Source organism: Camelus bactrianus, chromosome 6 (genome assembly GCF_048773025.1).
Source record: "Camelus bactrianus isolate YW-2024 breed Bactrian camel chromosome 6, ASM4877302v1, whole genome shotgun sequence".
NCBI lineage: Eukaryota > Metazoa > Chordata > Mammalia > Artiodactyla > Camelidae > Camelus > Camelus bactrianus.
Window position 1 is genome coordinate 78400926 of NC_133544.1, and position 19085 is coordinate 78420010.

At 38.0% G+C, this 19085-nt stretch overlaps 1 protein-coding gene across 6 annotated transcripts in view; it reads right to left on the reverse strand.

Annotated features, from left to right (window-relative positions):
- CEP152 (centrosomal protein 152) overlaps positions 1–19085 on the reverse strand; it is an 86265-nt gene that overhangs the window by 17886 nt on the left and 49294 nt on the right. For 4 of the 6 annotated variants that reach the window (XM_074366084.1, XM_074366081.1, XM_074366082.1 and 1 more), the window contains exons 14-21: positions 17748–17870; positions 17039–17148; positions 16168–16296; positions 15948–16083; positions 11696–11881; positions 9844–10125; positions 7452–7583; positions 3015–3665 (exon numbers count right to left, since the gene is read on the reverse strand). In XM_074366084.1, coding sequence (XP_074222185.1) covers positions 3015–3665; positions 7452–7583; positions 9844–10125; positions 11696–11881; positions 15948–16083; positions 16168–16296; positions 17039–17148; positions 17748–17870 — 1749 coding nt within the window. The remainder of the gene's footprint in view (positions 1–3014; positions 3666–7451; positions 7584–9843; positions 10126–11695; positions 11882–15947; positions 16084–16167; positions 16297–17038; positions 17149–17747; positions 17871–19085) is intronic. The other 2 variants (XM_045524212.2, XM_010965280.3) reach the window with 1 other exon arrangement.

Here is a 19085-nt window from a genome sequence, read left to right on the forward strand (position 1 = left end):
TCTCTATTTAAAAGGCTTATATTAAAAATATAAAAAGAAAACACTGCCTGGAAAAAAATCACTCTTAAGTGTTATGTGAATGCTGTCATTACGATGAACTAGACTCCTATGAGGTATTTGTCAAATTAGAACATTATCCAACAGGGGTGGGCCAGCTATGGGACAGACAGGAGATACAGTTTGTACTTTTAAGATATTTTAATGGTTTATGTCATCAAACCATGGGACAGACTATGTGAAATCAGGATTGTTCCTAAAAATCCAGAACATTTTCACTGCAGCAGGAATCAAATTCATTAGAAACTATAATACCAATCTTTTGCCTTCCAGGAATTAAAAGTAACAATAGTAAAAACAGTTTTTAAAACCTACAGAGTATATTGTATTTCTAAATACTGCAATATATATTGTAATTTTGTAAGGGAAGCCAGCTGAATTGAGAGACAGTGTTAAAGAGAGACACTGAGGCTCATCTAAGTGAAACATCTTGCACAAGACCATTTCCTAATATTTATTGAACACTTTCTGCATACTAGTTTCTGTTTTGGCAACGCAGCTACTCAATTCATTAATAGTGGGACATTCCTTTAAGGCAGTATTTTCATATTATTGACAACTACTAAATCCCAAACAGAACAAGTAAGTGATCTTGAGAAAATGATCCTGTTAAATTACTTAAAACACATTATATACGCTTGATTCTAGAAGCCTTGATTATGAGAAACTCATTTCACTGTCAGAAACCTACCCACACAACCCAACAGAAGCAGAGGTTAGCAGGTACAGAGACAATGCAAACTCCAGGAAATCAAGATGGTATGAGGTTCAGGGCAAAAGGAGTAATAAAACTGAACCCAAAGATAGCCAACGTTTCCAGTTTCTACTTAAAAACTGGAGAAAAGCCAAGATGGCAAAAAAGGCAGGAGCAGCAACCTTTTTGTCTTAGTTTTAACTTGACATTGGTGGTAAGAAAAGACAAAACACACATCCTTAAATTTGCTTGAAAATTTTGTTCCAATTAATATTTGTTTTCTTTTATCCATTATAAACTTATATTAATATATTCAGTATATGAATAGAATTATATATTTGATAAGGCATTCATTTTATTGGAAACTGTATTCTTAATTCATTGTATCCTCTCCATTTAAAAAAAATTTTGATCACCTAAGGTACTTCAATGAGGACTTGTTTTTTATATATTATTTTTTCCAGTTTTAATTTTCATGAACAGTTCTAAAAACTATGCCTTTAATCAATTATAAATCATAGTCCTTCACATTTCTGGCACCTATACTGCAAATTTCTAATCAACCCTTTATAATCATTGCTTTATCTCAAGGTCCACAGCTGAGTTAGCTCTAAGACAGCAGAAGGTCAAGTATTCATCTCCTGTGACAAATGCCAGATTAGGTATTTTGTAGCCAACCTCTTCTCAGGAACAGAATCTGATCTCACCCAATAAAAGCTGCAAAAGTCTAAGTTTTAGCCAAATAGTATGATTCTGTCTCCACAGACGTGAGACACAAAGTCATACAGAGGATCTTACAGTGTCTGCACAATTAAAAGTCATAGAAAAAGACCCCAGGGTTGTATATTAACTGTAGGAAAAAGATGTTGTATTTTCTTGACTTTTACAGCAGAGAAAAATTTCCTTTCTATTTCAGAAAAGCAAACTTGAAAGGATACAACATGATTTTCCCATCACTTCTTATCCTTAAAGTCTGCTATAAATAATTCTTCCTCATTACCTACTTTTTCCAAAAATTCTCAGTAAATAGTATTATAAGCAGTATTCATGGGAAGTGATCTTGCCCAGTAATTTTTACATTAAGCAGTAACATCTTTGTGAAATCAAGAATAAAAATAACAACTGAGTTGAACTGGGATGGGGTGGACTGATCTTTCAGCTTCCTTTGGCTTTAAAATTCTGTGCTGTTTCAAATGCAAGATGCAGAAAGACCAGGCTGTGTTATTTGTATCCTACCAAAATCCAAGGAATTAGACCAGGGATTTGTATTTTATTTTTCAGATGAGCAACTATAATTTATGACCAACCAAGGTAATAAGCTAGTTATCCCTAAGTATGGGACTGGAACTCAGATTTTTTTTTTCCTAGCTTGTAACTCTTTCCAGTAGGTATTAATACCAAATACTCAACCCTGGCCTTGAAAATCTTTAATCACAATATTTTAATGAAACTTAACTCTTATGTCTCAGCTCTTCTATCAGACAGACCTTATAATATTGGCATTTTTTTCTACCTCAAATTCCAAATGTTGAAGTTGGCTAGTCACAATGCCTACAGTATCATTCTGGATTTTTCATGCATACCTAATTCCTTTAATCATAAGGCAAAAAGACTTTGGCTTTAGCAGATCTTCCACACAAAGTAAAAGCTGGGTCAGAGAGGACTTACACAACTAAAAGAATACAACCAATTCATTCTACATGCACATATCCAGTTCACCAACAAAACTGGGCTTCAGAGTCTTATGTGAGTGAGCTATCTATACCTCTATTTGCTTGTTTCGATATCGGTATTCTTCGTACTTGGTTGGCATTTCTTGCCTAACATGAGATATAAATTCCTGGAGGGCAAGAAATAGGCTTCCAAACTCTTTAGAAGCTCTTAAGAAACACTAGTTTAATACGATGCATATTTCTTGAAGTGGTCATGCCCCAAAAACAAAAATAGGAATGAAAGTTATTCAGTTTCTGAAATCTCAGGCCCTTACAAAGAACAGCATATATTTTTTTAGGAAAAAGATGTCTAGAGGCTAAAAGCTCTGCCTCATATTTGTGGCACTATGAAGAAGTAAAGTTTTGGGGGCAAAAAAAAAAATTGCAATCCCTTGAATTTGCTACAAAAACTTTTTTAAATCACTGGTAAGAACATGAGTCTTACACAACTATTAAACTAGAAAATGAAGAAAGGAAAAAAACACCAAGTGCAACTTCTACAATCATCCTTAATGTTTAATCATAGCTCTTTTCACTTGTCAGGAACATACCTTTCCCCATTCTGAGTCGACAGTTTTTGCAAGTAGGGAGAGTGTATCTTGAAATGCTTTCTGTATGCAGGTCTTCAGTTTTTCAAAATATTGCATAGACACCCATTTCGAAGAACAAGTGGACATGAGTTCCACCAGGTGCTTGTTTTCTGAACCACTGGCTTGCTCCTTCCGGGTGTCCTTTAAGAGAAACTCGAGCACAGTTAGGATGTCCTCCTCATACTGACGGATTTCCAGTTGGATCCGCCTGGCTTCCTGCATGGTCCATTCTCTGCGACTCTGGTCTAGACACGCTTGTAATTCTGTTTCCTTCTGAAGAAGCAGTTCAGTTTTTTGTTTCATAAAGTCTTCCTTAGCTGCCGCAAGCACCTCGTTAATTTTATTTCGATGATCATCTAAAAATTGCCGGTAATCTTCTTCATTTTGTTCTTGAATTCTGTGGATTTCTTCTTGCTTCTCTTTGTTCCATTCACTCCGGGCCTTTGCCAATTCAGCCCTGACAACCACGGGGACTTCCTCGTTCTTTAACTCAAGCTCCTTCTGCAGAGAATGAATCTTCTCTTCCAATTCCTTTCCAGGTATGACGTTTTTCTTCATATTTGCAGTCTCGCTTTTCCATTTCTCTTTAGCTTCAGAAACAGCGAATGATATCTAAAGGGCATAACAACGGACACTGAAAACTCTATGATTCTCCTCATTAATAAAAAAAAGTTAAACTGAAGTAATCTTTGGCTTAATTTCTGAATGTATTAATACAAGATTTAAAATCAAAATTAAACATAAAAAGTAAATTTAGGTAAGACATTGGCTGGTCCTAAAATGTACTTACACTAAACTTAAGGATCTTTTCCTTCATTTTATTTATTTATTTTTGGGGGGTGGGTAATTAGGTTTATTTATTTATTTTTAATGGAGGTACTGGGAATTGAACCCAGGACCTCATGCATGCTAGGCCTGAGCTCTACCACTGAGCCATAACCTCCCCGCCTATTTCCTTTATTTTAAATCACCTAATATTATGTCTTATGTTATTTAAAAAATAAAACATCAGCTTCTGTATGCATAACTAGAAATTTAAATTGACTAAAAAATAATTCTCCAAAACTATTTTAGAAAAAAATTCATATTTGTTTTTCTTATATAGATGTTGTCTCAAATTTGATCTAAGACCCCAACAAATGAATCATCTATCTATATGAAGCAAAAGCAACCTCATAAGGAAACATAACACATACCCCTATATAACTCACTGACAAACATAATCGTATTTTTATGCAAAATTAGTGGTTAAAACAGTTCATTAAATGACAGTACCAAACAGAAAAGGTCATTTTTTTCATTAATCCAATTTTCTTTTATAATAGGCTAACAAGACTAGTAGATCATAGAAACTAATAGTACATAACCGAAAAGTAATAGGGAATCAAAAAGCCTGAGCTCTGCCTCCAATCCTGCCTTTGACTGCAGAGGCAGCCGGTGCTTAACAGAACAGGCTCCGGAGGCAACCCACCAGCTGTGGGACCACAGCCCATTCCTCAACCTCTTTGAGCCTCAGTTTCCTCATCTATAAAATGGAGATAATTACAATGCCTACCTGATACAGCTTTTTTTTAAGTATTAAATGACTAAAGGAAATAACTCATTTAGGGGACTTAGTCCAGAGCCTGGCAGACAATAAGACTCAAAAAATGTTATGTAATTACTGTTACTTTTAGCTGCACACACTTAGAAAAGTAACTTACTCTCTTTTGCACGTAGAGTTTGCTTCTAAATAATAAGCAGACTGGATGATGACCTTGAGTCCCTTTCTCTTCTAATATTCAGTGACTAAACTCAAAGAAGTCACAGGATGCGAAAGTTAAAAGAAAAATTGCGCATTTCTAAAGGCTTGGCCTAGTTAGTGGTGACTGCTATGATCCCGTTCCATATGTATATGCTCCGGCTTTTGAGATTGGGGGTCTGCCTCCTTAATTCTCAGCTATTATATAATTTTAGCAAACATCTTCAACTGTTTCTAGGATTCTTAGACACATGTTGTATACCTTTATTCAATAATGTTCCCGAATAGCTGGTTATAAATCAAAAATTTTGAACTGTACTTAAAGTTTACTGAAGGAACCCACTATTTAAGATGAGCTCTACAGAGGAATTCACAGCAGGATTCTTTTGCTACCAGCGGAATAATTCAGAAGTGATGTGAAACATGTTTGAAGAGTGCCTTTAGGGAAAAGAGGTTGTGTCACAATAGATGCCTGGAAACTATTACCAGGTAACTTGGGTGGAGGGGGCAGATCCCAGGGACTTTGGATGACCCGCCCAACCTCACTAAAGGTGTACAAGGAGAACTTGCCAGTATTAATTGAGTCAGTGTTTCCTGCTGCTGCTGCACTTTAGAGTCACCTGAGGAGCTTTTAAAAATCCTGATGCCCAGGCCACCCCCTGTACTAATTAAAACATAAAACTCTGGGGGGAAGCCAAGCAACACTATTTTTTTTTTTTTTTTAAAGATCCCCAAGTTTCTCCAGTGTGCGGCAAAGTTTAGGAACCGCTGAATCAACTTGACTACTTTTGGACTCTGGAAGCTGGCGTTCAATTTCCACAGATCTTAATAGATCACTCTAACCTTAAAGCACTCTTCTGCCAAGACTATGAAACTGGCTCCTGCTCACCCCATTGGCTTGGAAGAAGGATTTGTAACATGTTAACAGTTATGTTTTGTGGCTGAATAATCAGCAAGAATAGTGCTCCTTACACCCAAGTGTGGTCCAGAGACCAGTAGTGTCAGTCACCCAGGAGCTGCTTAGAAATACAAATCCTCGGGACTCACTCTAGAGCCATCAGATCAGAATCTCTAGGAATAAAGTCCAGGAATCTGCTTCAACAAACCCTCCAGGTGATTCTCATGCCCGCTAAAGTTTGAGAAGCAACACTTCTGTGTTCTGAAGGAAAGATCAGCTTTATTCTTCTCCTTAACTTTTGACCTTAAGACACACATGCACACTATTATACTGTTTCCTCTTCCTCTGTCCCTCTTAAATTTCCTTTGTAAATATTTCAACATACTAGAAAGTAGAGAGAATATTGTAATGAACACCCATGAACTACCACATAACTTGAGAAAAATGTTCAAATAGATTTTTTACTTATGCTGAATTATTTCCGTAAGTTGTGGAATAAGATTATGAATACGTTTGACTCACAATGTCTGTTACACACATTATTTTCCAAAATGGCTGTGACAACAGAAGAATAGCATATGCCTAACGCTGCCATTATATTTTGTGTATTACAATCAAGGGAGGACATATACATACAGCATAAAACATGTACTATTCATAGATTGTTCCTCTTATAAATTTGCACTGTTTTTCTTATCATATATTAGTATTAATGTTTCTGTTTGATTCATTTACTTTCCTTATTTTTATTATCCCCTCACTTTTATCACAAAAACAAAAAAAGTTTTAATGTCTGTATGTATTTTATCCTATCATTTTTACCTATCTTCGCTATTATGCCTGTTGCCTCATAATTATTACAATACAAATCTGAGATATTCTATTTCTTCTGATTTCCCTACACTTTCATTTTAAAATGTTTAACTTCTGAATCAACGTAGAGTTTATTGTGCTGCATAGGGTAGGAAAACAACTCTTCCAAAGTGCTATTTGGCTGTCATAAGACTATTATGGGATAATTCCTCATTCCCTTGTTTTGAAACAACTTATTAAGCTTTTTTTCACAGTTGGGACTATCTCTGAAGTCTGTACAGCACTAAATGAAAAAGAATTCTATTTTTGTGGCACAATACTGTCTGAATTATTGTTTTCAAACATATTCTATTAAGTGTTAGTGCTGGACTACTATTTCTTTTCCAGAACATTGAAAAAGTTTCCAGTCCTTTCATTTTTCCAAATAAATCTTAGAATTATCGTGTCAAATTTCAAAACTATGTTCAGTTTATTGGCATTGTGATTAGAATTGGTCTACACTAATAAATGAAGTTAGGAGAAAACAAATGGTTATAATATCTGATGTTTCTAGTCAAGGAACATGACATCTCTAGGAAAGAGAGCTCGTTATTTACCCAAAAAAATACAAGACTACTGACATAGGACAGAAAACAACTGTCAAGCATGTGAAAGGATACTGTACAGCTAATTGTTCTCAATTTCTCCTAAAAATAGGGCAAGACAGAACAGGATTCAGTTCCACGGGTAAGTTTATCTTCCAGATTCTGAGAGTTTCAAGACGCTGAAATACATCCTCTCTCCCTCAACCATTTGATGAGATGAGAGCAGACGCCACTGGTCAGACCCCGAGCTAAGGCTCAGCGTGCACCATCACACCTCACCCTTCCACAAGGCTGTGAGCAGGCACGCGTCCCCGGGGCCGAGATGCGGCCCTCCCGAAGCCTCTTTCCAGCAGGGCTCTTACCCGTCTGGCCACAGACTGCTCTTGCAGCTCTTCCCACTTCTTCTGCTCTGCTCTTACAAGTGCCTTATACTCTGCAAGCTCGGGCAGCTCCTCCAGCCATCGGTGGCGAGCATTTTGCACAGCCGTTTCTACCTGCAGGATAGTGATTGCAAGAGAAAGAGGGAAAGTAAGGTATAAAATTTCAGAAAGATCCCATTTGCAAATAGCCACTATGATTTCATGTGTATTTTACACTGTATTGCATTACATGGATTACACTGACGTCCAGCACCCCACCTCATCCCAAACTGTAGACTCTAATCCTTCTGTTCTGAACTTCCCATACTGTCCCATGCAAAAGCCAACGCAGGAAGTAGAAATCCATACACGTTTGATGGCCACTACTATTATTAGAAAGCTTTACACACAATACCAATTGTCATTTTCAACAAACTCCTATTTATCTTAGGGAAAAAGGAGAGGACATGTAGGAAGGCAGCTTGCTGTCAGATGCTGTCTAATCACTATACCCGCCACCTCCTCGGTCCCCCTGCCCCACATATAAACACATGCACACGTGCACCGACATGGTTTAGAACCTCATACCTAGCAAATTTCCCTGCTGTCGAGGAGTTAGTGACTGTAGAATGAGGGAGATACATCAATTCAGGCAAAAAATTAAGACTTAATAAATTTACTGGTTAAAAATCTGTTACAGGTTACCACAGATCACTTATTAAGTAATCTTTCCATATTTCCTTGTTTGAAATATACAGATACACATACATATACCCCAAAGCAGAGTTGATGTAAGGGGCTGAATTTCTCACTAAAATGCTCAATACATTGATAGGTAAATTCCAGGGAGTTAAAAATATGGGGAAAAGATAAAGCTCCCATCAAAATTTATATTCCTTTAGAAGTTACTACGGACATGTCCTTTCTACTCTATCATGCTATTTGTTTTTCTTCACAAGATCTGTAATTGTATAAATACCAAAGCAGCACCCTTAAAACATGTCTTTGTCTATAGAACGTTTTCTTAACTCTGTTCAAACCTTAAACAGTTCAGAAAATTATTTTAACTGACTGAAAATGTCCTTGATACAATTACATCTATTTGCCTATGCTTCCATACTTTAAGGATTCCTTGTAAAATCATGTAGAACTTAAATAGGCAGAATTTCAAGTATTTATCAAAAGCAGAGTATAATTTTTAAAACTTCAGGTATTATCTTAAGACTTTATAATAAGTAATAGGTCTAAGATAACAGCCACACAATAATACTACTACACTAATGTCTGGGGAACTCTGAGGGCTAGAAACCCTGTCAGGTGGTCTGTGAGGTCAAACTATTTTCAAAATAATATTCAGACCATAGCTGTCATTTTCACTCCCATTCTTTCATGTAAATAGTAGTTTTTCCAGAGGCTACATGCCATGTGACATGTCTCTGCTCTGACAGCCAATAGCAAGTGTGCTTGAAGATTCTTGCTTTTCTAACTTCTTAGATTTTTTCCAGTAAATAGACATACAAACAACAACAACAACAACAAAACTCCTTCAAGTCTTCAATCTTTAAAACTGTAAAGGCACCCTGAGAACAAAAAAATTCAAGAACTGCTGCAATACATAGTATCGGTAAAACAAATAATTCATCTTTATCCTGTAGACACTAAGCTACACTTTTCTCTGCATGACATTTCTTAAAACCCAGTAACACGCCCCAGTTACAAGCAAGCCAGCTGTTTGAATGCTTCCAAGGGGAGGTGATGGCACCGCTTTTTGGCAGTGGACAAGACTTACAAAGTTCCATTTAAGGGGCATGCTTGCAGATTCAACCCTCAGGTCTCCACACAAATACTGTTAAATACCTTATTCACCTTAAGCTCACTTATCTAGAACTACTTCAGTGGAATATTTTCTATAAAGTTAGATATGAGAGATGCATAATTAAGTTGGGCTTTACTCAGATGTAAAACCATCATCTTTAACCTCAGGCATCTCAATGCTTTGGCCTCAGAGGAGCAACCATTTTGTAAACTGAAAGAATATATAGAAAAACTGAGAGATGACAGCTTTGTGACAGAAACAGAATGAAGAAAGTTTTAGGACAACGTAAGATTGTTATCTGGGGGAAAGAGTATATAGCCCAGTGGTAGAACGCATGCCTACCTGGGTTCAATCCCCAGCATCTCCACTACAAATAAATGAATGACTGAATGAATGAATGAGCAAGCAAGCAAGCCTAATTACCTCCCCCCACCTCCCAAAAAAGATTGTTATCCTACACTAGGATGCACTGTGTTTTTAAGTATAAAGTTATGAGCAAGTTTAACAGTAGTACTTCACAAGTTTTCATTAACAGACAGGCAGTTCCAATAACTGTCCCGGAGTAAATCTGCCTATTACCTGTTTGGCAATATTTTCACAGTATTTGAGCTCCAATTCAACCTCAAGCTTCTTCAAGCCCCCCTTGATAGCTATTTCCTTCTCCTGCTCTAAGTTTTGCTGGATCTTTCGCTTCTGCTCTTCTATCATAACTGCCATCTCTTTCTTGGAAATAACATCAATGGCGGTTTCTTGGTCAGTTTGGCTGCAACAATCTGAGGTCTTCTTTTTCGCTGCCTTTATAGTTTGATCCAGCTTAGACTGCCACTCCTTTTCAAGCTGTTGAATAAGTTCTTGTTTGATCTGTTTTCAGAAGAAAAATCATATGCAAAGAAAAATATTCAAATAAGAGAAAACTAGAATTAATCGCTAGCCAAAAAAGCAACCACAGCAGTGTTTGAAAACCATCTAGACATTGTTGTAGTAATGATGTGAGGTTTAGAAATTTAGTCAATGAGAATATATTCTCAAGGAACTCCTGACAGTTACTCTTTGACCTTATTTACATAACATAAGTCTCGTGGAAGATTTAAGTATATTGTGTTAAGGTCAGTCCACCTTGCTCTCAAGATGCACCTTTCTGGAAGCTTTGACAGCTTTGACTACAAAGATGGCATGATTAAAAAAAAAAAAGAAAACATCTGCTATTAATGTGTTTTTCCATCAATACCAGGCTTTCCATAAAGTAGACACTGGTTAAGTATAACTAATGAACCTGTAATTGAACAATCTAAAAAACAGTTTTACTTCTTCAAACACATTAGAATCTTGTTTGTTGTGATACTAAATTCTACTGCGTCAACTGTGCATTCAAGAGGAGGACATTATTGGAAGAACGTCTTAACGATTCTACTTTCAACAGTGTCATAGGATAGATCCAAACACAATCAGTCCGGGGCAAAACTGGGAAATAGCAAAATTTGCTTTTCCCTTTTCCTGTTTGCCGCCTCCTGGGTATCCAGAGTTCTCAGACTGCTTCCCTGGCTACCACAGCCCCCGGCTTTGTTGCTTCACTAGAAAGGGCCATCTTGTGTGGCACTTCATGCTTTCCTGACGTTCTCACAAGAACATTAGCTGTCTCTCTCAACCCCCTGGTAAATAACTAATAGCAAATCCAACTGAAAAACAACTTGCAACAATGTAAAAATAGGGGATTTGCTTTGTGCCATCCAGATTTTTTATAGCTATATAGAGATATTCCAGAATATATACTTTTATATTAAAAAGTGACCAGTGAAAGAATTTCAGAGGCCAGCACTAGACTGAAGAAATACAATTTGGGGTGAGGAGGGGACGAGAGATTAGTAGGGAGGTCAGGAGACAGGACCATGGTCTACTATTTCATCTTGAGGTAGACACCCCACCCCCCAATTAATAGCAACCTTATAGGTAAGAAAATTGAGTTTAAATAAGTTTGCGAATCTATTTCACTTCCAACTAAGTCTTTAGGATTATAATTTGGTTCTTAGTTTTCTTGGTGACCATGAGCATTTCCTAATCTCCCTCGCTACTTAGGTAACAGAGGTAGTTTTGTGCTTCTGAGCCTACCCAGTCATCACTTCTTTCTTCTAAACCACAACGTGGGTTATTTATTTGTCAACTATGGATCGATCTAGAGTTATCAGAATCATTTCACAGTACGTAATTCGATCATGGTTTCATTTTGAGGAATCAAAAAAGTAGCCCCCAAAACTCATTATATCCTGAATTGGGCTGAAGAGTCAAGAGGTGTGAGTAATAGTCCAATTCTCATAAAATGAGTAATAATGTACATACTTGGCAATTAAAAATAATGTCATTTCAGGAAGAGCTGTCTCTCAACAGTTAGTACAGTTTTTAAATATAGTGACTACAAAGAAATTTTAACCCACACCTCCTTCTGCTCCTTATCCCAGTGAGCTTTGGCTAGCATGACTTCATTTTCAACCTGCTGTTTAATATCACTTTCTTGTTCTTTCAGCCACTTGTCCTTTTCCATCACAAGGGTATCTTGGTACTTCTCTTCAAATTCCACCTGCAGTTTCCTTACATATTCTTCTCTTTCCTCCAAAAGCTGTCTCTTTAAACAAAATTCAAATAAATACCTCATACAACACTAACATTCTCCAAGTCAAATTTATAAGATAAAAGTTATATGCATGTAACAGACAAGAGCACCAGAGACAAGTGATCTTCCATATGCTAACTCAATCAGTTGAATAAATTGTCTTGTAAAAACCTGCTTACATCTCAAATATTTGGATTAAAAATTTACAGATGGCTAGATTAAAAGAAAAGGCATCTAAGACAATAAATACATTCTCAAAACACCAAATGCTTTTTTAAAAATGAAACTGACATTTACACTGACACCCCATCCATCATGGGACCCATCAGGTATCAGAATCCAGAAAGATTTGCATTTCTGAAAGACCTGTATGCCAAGATAAGCCAAAACTTATTGCTCTACTCTAAAAGCTATGAATCCTGTGGTAAATCCAGATTGGTATTTTTTTCAGTATCAAAAACAAGATTTCTTATCAAAACTAGCTAAAGTGTTATCGAATAAGAACTGTCAAGTGTCAGGTAAAATTTAAGAATCTGAACTATTCATACAATATTCTCTATTCCAGGAACCCAGTTGATATGAAAACTCAATAAAACCCCCCTCAGAAATCAAAATGATACATGAGAGTTTCTGCTTGAAACGATCTTCTGGAGGTCCCACCGAGATGCCACGAGAAGACACACACCAAAGCCCACCAACTGCGACGCCAGGAGGTATACCTCCCACACCTATCCCCACATGGCAACAGAGCTTTTGCTCTGTGTCTCTGTGGCATTATTTCTGACTCATGACTACCTGGTTTGTCTGGGTTTTTCTCTGGTTCACAGCTGACCTGGCTTATTTCTTAACTGTCATGCAAGTCCTCTCCACCACTGGCACATGCCATGTTTGTTCAGGGTTGTATGAGTCTGGAAAATCTCCAGTGACTGAGGGATCCATTTCTTCAGTCAGGTCGTGGGGACTGCAGTTGCACTGAGTCTACAGGACAGTCTCTTCCATGTGGTTGAGAAAGTTGTCCACTGTCATATCATACATCACTGTTACTATTTTTGTGTGACTGTAGACAGAATCTCCAAATTGTCTTGTCTGTGCCTGTCTGTCCTTCAGGAGTTGTTTCTATATGTATCTGCATTTCCTTTTGATCAACAGCAGGAAATTGCTACCAATTTTCTGTGTGTATGTCTGTGAGTCTATCAGTTAGCTTTATTACATAATAAACCAGCCAGTGCAGAGACTTAAAACAACATCTATTATTTCTCATGATCTGTGGTTCAGCTGGACGGTAGCTCTGGTCTAAGCCAACTCAGCTGATCTCTGCGGGCCACTGGGGCTACATGGTCTAAGATGGCATCGCTCAAAGTCTGCCAGGAAGATGGCAATGATTTGGTCACATGTGTCACCACCCAGAAGGTTGTCCCAGATCCTTCACATGGTGCTTGGTCACAGGGTCCCAACGAGGATCAAGCTTGCAAGGACCAACTCATAAATGCTTTTGAACTGTCTTTTTACATAATGTTTACTAATGTTCCATTAGCCAAAGTCAGTCATGTGGCCAAAGTCAGATTCAGGGGATGAGACACAGACCACCTGTTACTAAGAATAGCTACAAAGTGACATTGCAAAGGGACACACATTCAGGGATGGCAAGAATGTGTGGCCATTTTTATGAGGCACCACAGTGAAGAAAACCTTGTTTCCCTCTCTTCACTAAAGAAAAGCAGTAAGTATATTGACCATGGGGGATCTGCCATTTGAACATCCTTCAGGAATATCTAATTCAAAAGGTTTTATCAGTAAAGGGAAGCAAATATTGATAGTTTTAAAACATTTAAACTTGCTTGCATGTCTCAGATAGCTAAAAAACTCTTAAGGACTGACTTAATGTGGATTACAACTGTATAAATGAGCCTTCGTGTGTGCAGGACTGGCATTATGAATGGGAATATTGATCATCTTTGCCTTGTCTACAGATTCATAGTCTCTACTGATTACTACCCAATCCGAAGGGTCCCATGTATATGACTTTTTTTCCCTTTCTCTGAATATGCCAGGTTAACATGTGAGGAAAATTTGTGTTAATAAAACATTAAACTTGGAATTGAGCTTGTACTTAACCTGCAGCCTGACTCAACAAGTATTTCAAGAAAGAGCACATATGAAACAGGAAAATACATCCTGGGACTCTTGGTGTCATCTGTCTGATGTATTCAGTATCCAGGTAAAGCTCCTGACCTGAAGGTCAACTGCAGGGAAAATGGCTTACATCTTGCAGAGAAGGACTACCCTACAGTTCCCTAGCTTGCCTGAGGTTACTAAGATTCTCCCATATGTGAGTGTGAAACATTTCCTAGGAAAACACATTGGTATAGACCTCTTTGCCCACCTCTAGGGGATATGAAAAGATTAGATAAAGTCTCTTACACTTAAAGAAGTTCTGTTCCGACTGGCTTATGAAGACTACCAGGCTTTATAAAGGCCTGCGTAAGTCTACACAGAAAACTAAAGAACTCCCAGGAAAGGAAGGAAGTTTTTAATGCTTCAAGTACACTGGCCCTTTAAGTGGGGGATGGGTATAAACTACAAGGGGAGAGCACAAGGCAGATTTTTTTAGGCTGATGAAACTGTTCTGTTTCATACCTGGGTTAAAAATTTATGAAACTGTACACCAAATGAAAATGAGTCCATTTTACTGTATGACAATTTAAAAATTAAAAAACAATTTTAATCTATAAGCTTTGGGGGGAGGGCCAAATAGCAGTTTTACCCCTCCTCTTGCCCCAATGTATAAGCATTCATGAGCCAGGGCATCAGTCAGTGCCAGCCATTAATTACTACTGACTAATTACATGAGGTTCAGCTTTACAGCCAAATTGATTCTTTTAAAAGTACCAGAAAATATATTTTTGAAAAGAATGACCTCTTTGAGAGAATGCTCTGAGGTTCTTGCCAATTTATATATTTAAGAAGAAGGAAGGAAAGAAAAGACTCACACTGGGTCTTCTCCCTATTTTAATTTTTTTAAACATCACCGAGATACATCTTTAATTTCTTGGTAATTTAAGAGCCCTTCTAACTTCTATATTGCCAGCTTTAACTCAAACAGCTGCTTTTTGTTCTTTTTCCACTAGATGGTATGTATACATGGCATTTTTTTTACCTTATTAACCTATTCAAAAATAATCAAAATATTAAATGAACTGAATTGCCCACCTGCTGTTTACCATTCTTTTTGTCTGTGGTAGCAAGAGCCAGCTTTACTATAACTTACTCAGAAACCTCTGTATAGAACATTTGCTCAAGCCTTGAAAAATATTTTCTAATCCGGACGCAGGTGGCTTTCAAATTGTGGTCTGCAGACTGGTCCAAAGTGGAAGGGAGAGTCAGACGTGTTTCTGGAGGAGGCTTGGGCCAGGACAGGGAAGGAGAGAGGAGGGGCAGCTATTTACATGTGAATTTCCTCCTGGACACTCACCAAGGGCAACTTGGAGGACTGAGGCAGGAGGAGAGAGGATACTGCAGCCCCTCCAGCTCCCCTGGAAAATGAGAGCGCCCCAGAAAGAGGTCACACTCACAGTGACCTTCCCCTCCACAGCTCCACGTCACCACCTTCCCTATCATGACACCCAAGTTCAAACTCCTGCCCTTTTCCCAGAATAGAAGGATGCTTAGGTACTGAGAGCAGCAGGTCAGAGGAAGACGCCTCCGAGCAGATGCTTTGTGCAGTGCTCACAAGGCTGTGCAGAAGCACGGGAGAAGCCGACAAACACACGCACAGGGAGGATCCCTGGGTTTCAGACTCAAAGTGACTGGTGTCCACTCTTGCTTATCTTTAGATCTCTCTTTTGTCCCTTAGAATACATCTCTAAGGAAGAACCACTTTCCCCTATGGGTATGCCACTTTCAAAGAGGGCTTCAATTATCATTTCAATATTTACGGTACTCTGTGGGCTGTACGAGTGTGAACGAGCCCCAAGTCGAGAGGCTAGTACAGATGCCTTCCCTGTTCCACGGGAGAGCGAGTGTACTGGTTCCAGTGAGAAATGAAATGAACTGAACACAACATGAACCTGTCCTGTACCTTTGTCTCCTGAGCCTGCTGCTCCTTCTCCATGGTCTTCCTGAGGGTCGCTTCTAGATTATCCTTCTCTCTGCACACTTCCAGGTAACATTCCTGCACGGCCGCCATCTCCTTATTCACCTTATCTAAGTCGGACCTCGGATACACAAAACCAGCAATTAAATGACCACAAAAACACCTAAGTTTAGCTTAAAGAGCAGTTAAACTCTTTCATTCTCACCTAAGTTGCAAGCGAGTCCCCTCATAAACCTCAAAGAGCTGCTGTTTCTCCAAAGCATGCTTTGCTAACAGGCTTTCACGTATCTGGGCTTTCATGGCTTCATGGTGCTGCTGGTAAGTCCTCTCACACCTAGAAACAGACGGAGGACAGCGAAATCTAAGGCAGTAAGTACCCAGATTACAGGAAACACCTCTCCTGCCTCCACACTCCTTCCCTCTAAAGCAAATCACAGTTAAGGTCAGATTCGACGTCCCCAACCAAAAGTGGGAATAATTAACTTTCAACAGCTGATCCTATGAGAATCTTCAAAATGTTCTTTCTTCAAATGTGTCTAGAGAAAAGTTAGAAACCTGGGATGTGAGAATGCTCCAATCCTTCAAACTGGTAATAGTCTACGTTAGGACTTTTGTTTATTTTAAAAAAAACTAATTAAATAGAGGGTGTGGTTCTAAAACTCCAAGTCATCTATATTAAACACAAATACTGAAGTACCCAACTCACACGTAAGTCATGTTCCAAAAGTCTGTCTCCAAGTTTATGATTTCGTATTTAGAAGACATATTTCCTCCCACAGATTCCTTCTATATAAAAAATAGTTAAGCCATTAAGCTATACTATTTCAATGAACCACAGTTTTGATGGTTCTATAGAACCCAACCCACTATATAACATTATTTCTATGGAAAATGTGTTCCAAATTCTACACTGAGAAGCCAGGGACTCACCTTCTCCAACCTAAGATTTCAATAGGGAGGGTCCATGCCATTGTTTCTCTTGAATTTTTTTGGCCAGGAGAGGAGGATGGGTTTAGGGGCAGAGGGAAGGGGAAGGGAGTCCAGAGGACAGGCTTCAGGCCTCTGCTAGACCTCACCTGTCCACAGCTTCTTGTTTATCACGGTCAAAATCATGTACCATTTGTCTCATTTGATTGCATAAGTCTTGATTTGTATTTCTTAATTTTTCTTCAGTTTCTTTAAGTTGCTGGATACAAAAGAATAAAGCACTTAGAGGAAATAAACACCATCTTTATTGATTAGTCTAATTTCATGTTCTGGCATCCTCTGTGCTTTCCTTCCCTATAACATTATTTGACATAACATCATTTTCATAATTCTATAAAGTCTCCTCACACCTTGTAAGAACAGATTCATTTATGTATCAAGTAGCTTCCTGATAGGAGTAAAAGTTAAAATTTTGTATTTACTTTGAAATACATGAAAACATTCAGCCGAGAAGCATTGGCTAACTGATGCTTTAAAATAAGTCTTAGATACAATAGTCTTCCCAACCATATAAATAAGCCACATTTTACTTTTTGGTCAGGAGCTCACTAGGGGGGGAAAGAACACGTCTATTAGCCATGCTACCACACAGACAGGAAACTGGGCTTATACTTACCTTCCAATGAAGACTCTGCCCCATGACCAGTAGTAATCCTTAATCACCTGCTAATGTCCTTAATCATCTGTTAATGTCCATGTCTACTAACTCATATTGCCTCTGTATTTTTGAAAGTCCGTTATAGCCTTTTAAAGAGGCCATGAAAATTCTCACAAAACATAGTAAAGTTTTTTAATCACCTGATTTTGTTGTTGTAAAACTTGAATTTCATTTTTAAGTTGCAGAATATCATCTCTGGTAATCACATCAGAAGAGTCAGGCCATAATTCATTAGTTGGTTTTTCTGAGGTATCTGTTTTGGTCTAAAAGTAAAAACGAGTTTTTCAGGTTTTTAAAAAATTTAAGTACTAGTTTTGAAAGAATTTCATACTTACAAAGAAATTGCAGAAACAGTACAAATAATTTCCGTACACCTTTATTACTGTCCCCAAATATAACCACAGGACAATTATCAAAACAAGGAAATTAACTAGGATGCAATACTATTAACAATCCACAAACTTTACACAGTATTTTCCTGGTTCAGGATCCAGTCTACAATTCCATGTTACCTTTAACTGTCACGTCTCACTAGTCTCCTGCAATCTAGGACAGTTCTTCAGTCTTCATCTTTCAAAGCCGTGATGTTCTTAAAGAGTACCTGTACCCATCAGTTATTTTGTAGGATGTCCCTCAATTTGAGTTTTTCTGATGTTTCTTCATTATTAAATTCAGGTTCTGCATTGGCACAAATGCCACAGAACTGATGTGTGTGCTTTTCAGGAGACACACGACATCACTACGTCTCATCACTGGTGATCAACCAATAAGGGTCGAAGGTCGTGTCTGCAGGCACCTCCACTACAACGTTATTATTTTGCCACTTGTAATTAACAGTAAGTATTTTGAGACTATGCAAATATTCTATTTCTTCATACCCTCACCCACTAGGTGTGGCATAGACTCTAATTCTGTATTTAATCAATATGAACTCATATATTTTATGCAGTAGGTACTCATTATAGACTTCGGTAAGTTGTTTCCAGAAAGTTCATACAAATGTACACTGTCAAGTAGTCAAGTCTGTCCAACCCTCGTTACCGCCAATGGCAGTGATGTTTTTAAACAATTACTGTGTTTGATGGGGGAGGGTCTCTAACAGTTCTTTCAGTTGCATCTCTTGTACTCCCATCAGAGGGAACCTCCTACCTGCCTTCAACTGTTCTTCTGTTTTTCATCTTCCCAGATACATATAACTTTGCTTTTTCCTCTTACTACTTATGTGTTTTGTCCACTTTTATGAGTTCTTTGTTCACTGAAGGGGTCACAAAGAATTTTTTTTGAAATATCTACTCTATTTTTATCTGTTGGTTTTGTGTTTATCTCAACTCAGACTTCTCTTCGATTTTAAAAGAATGCCCTCGACCAAGGCTCATTCTACTCATTGCGGGAGAGGGAGGTATGTGCATCTCCTTCCTACAGGGGGTGACAGAACGCCAAGGCTTTGGCTCAGTCTTCCAGTTCCCTCTTCACTTCCT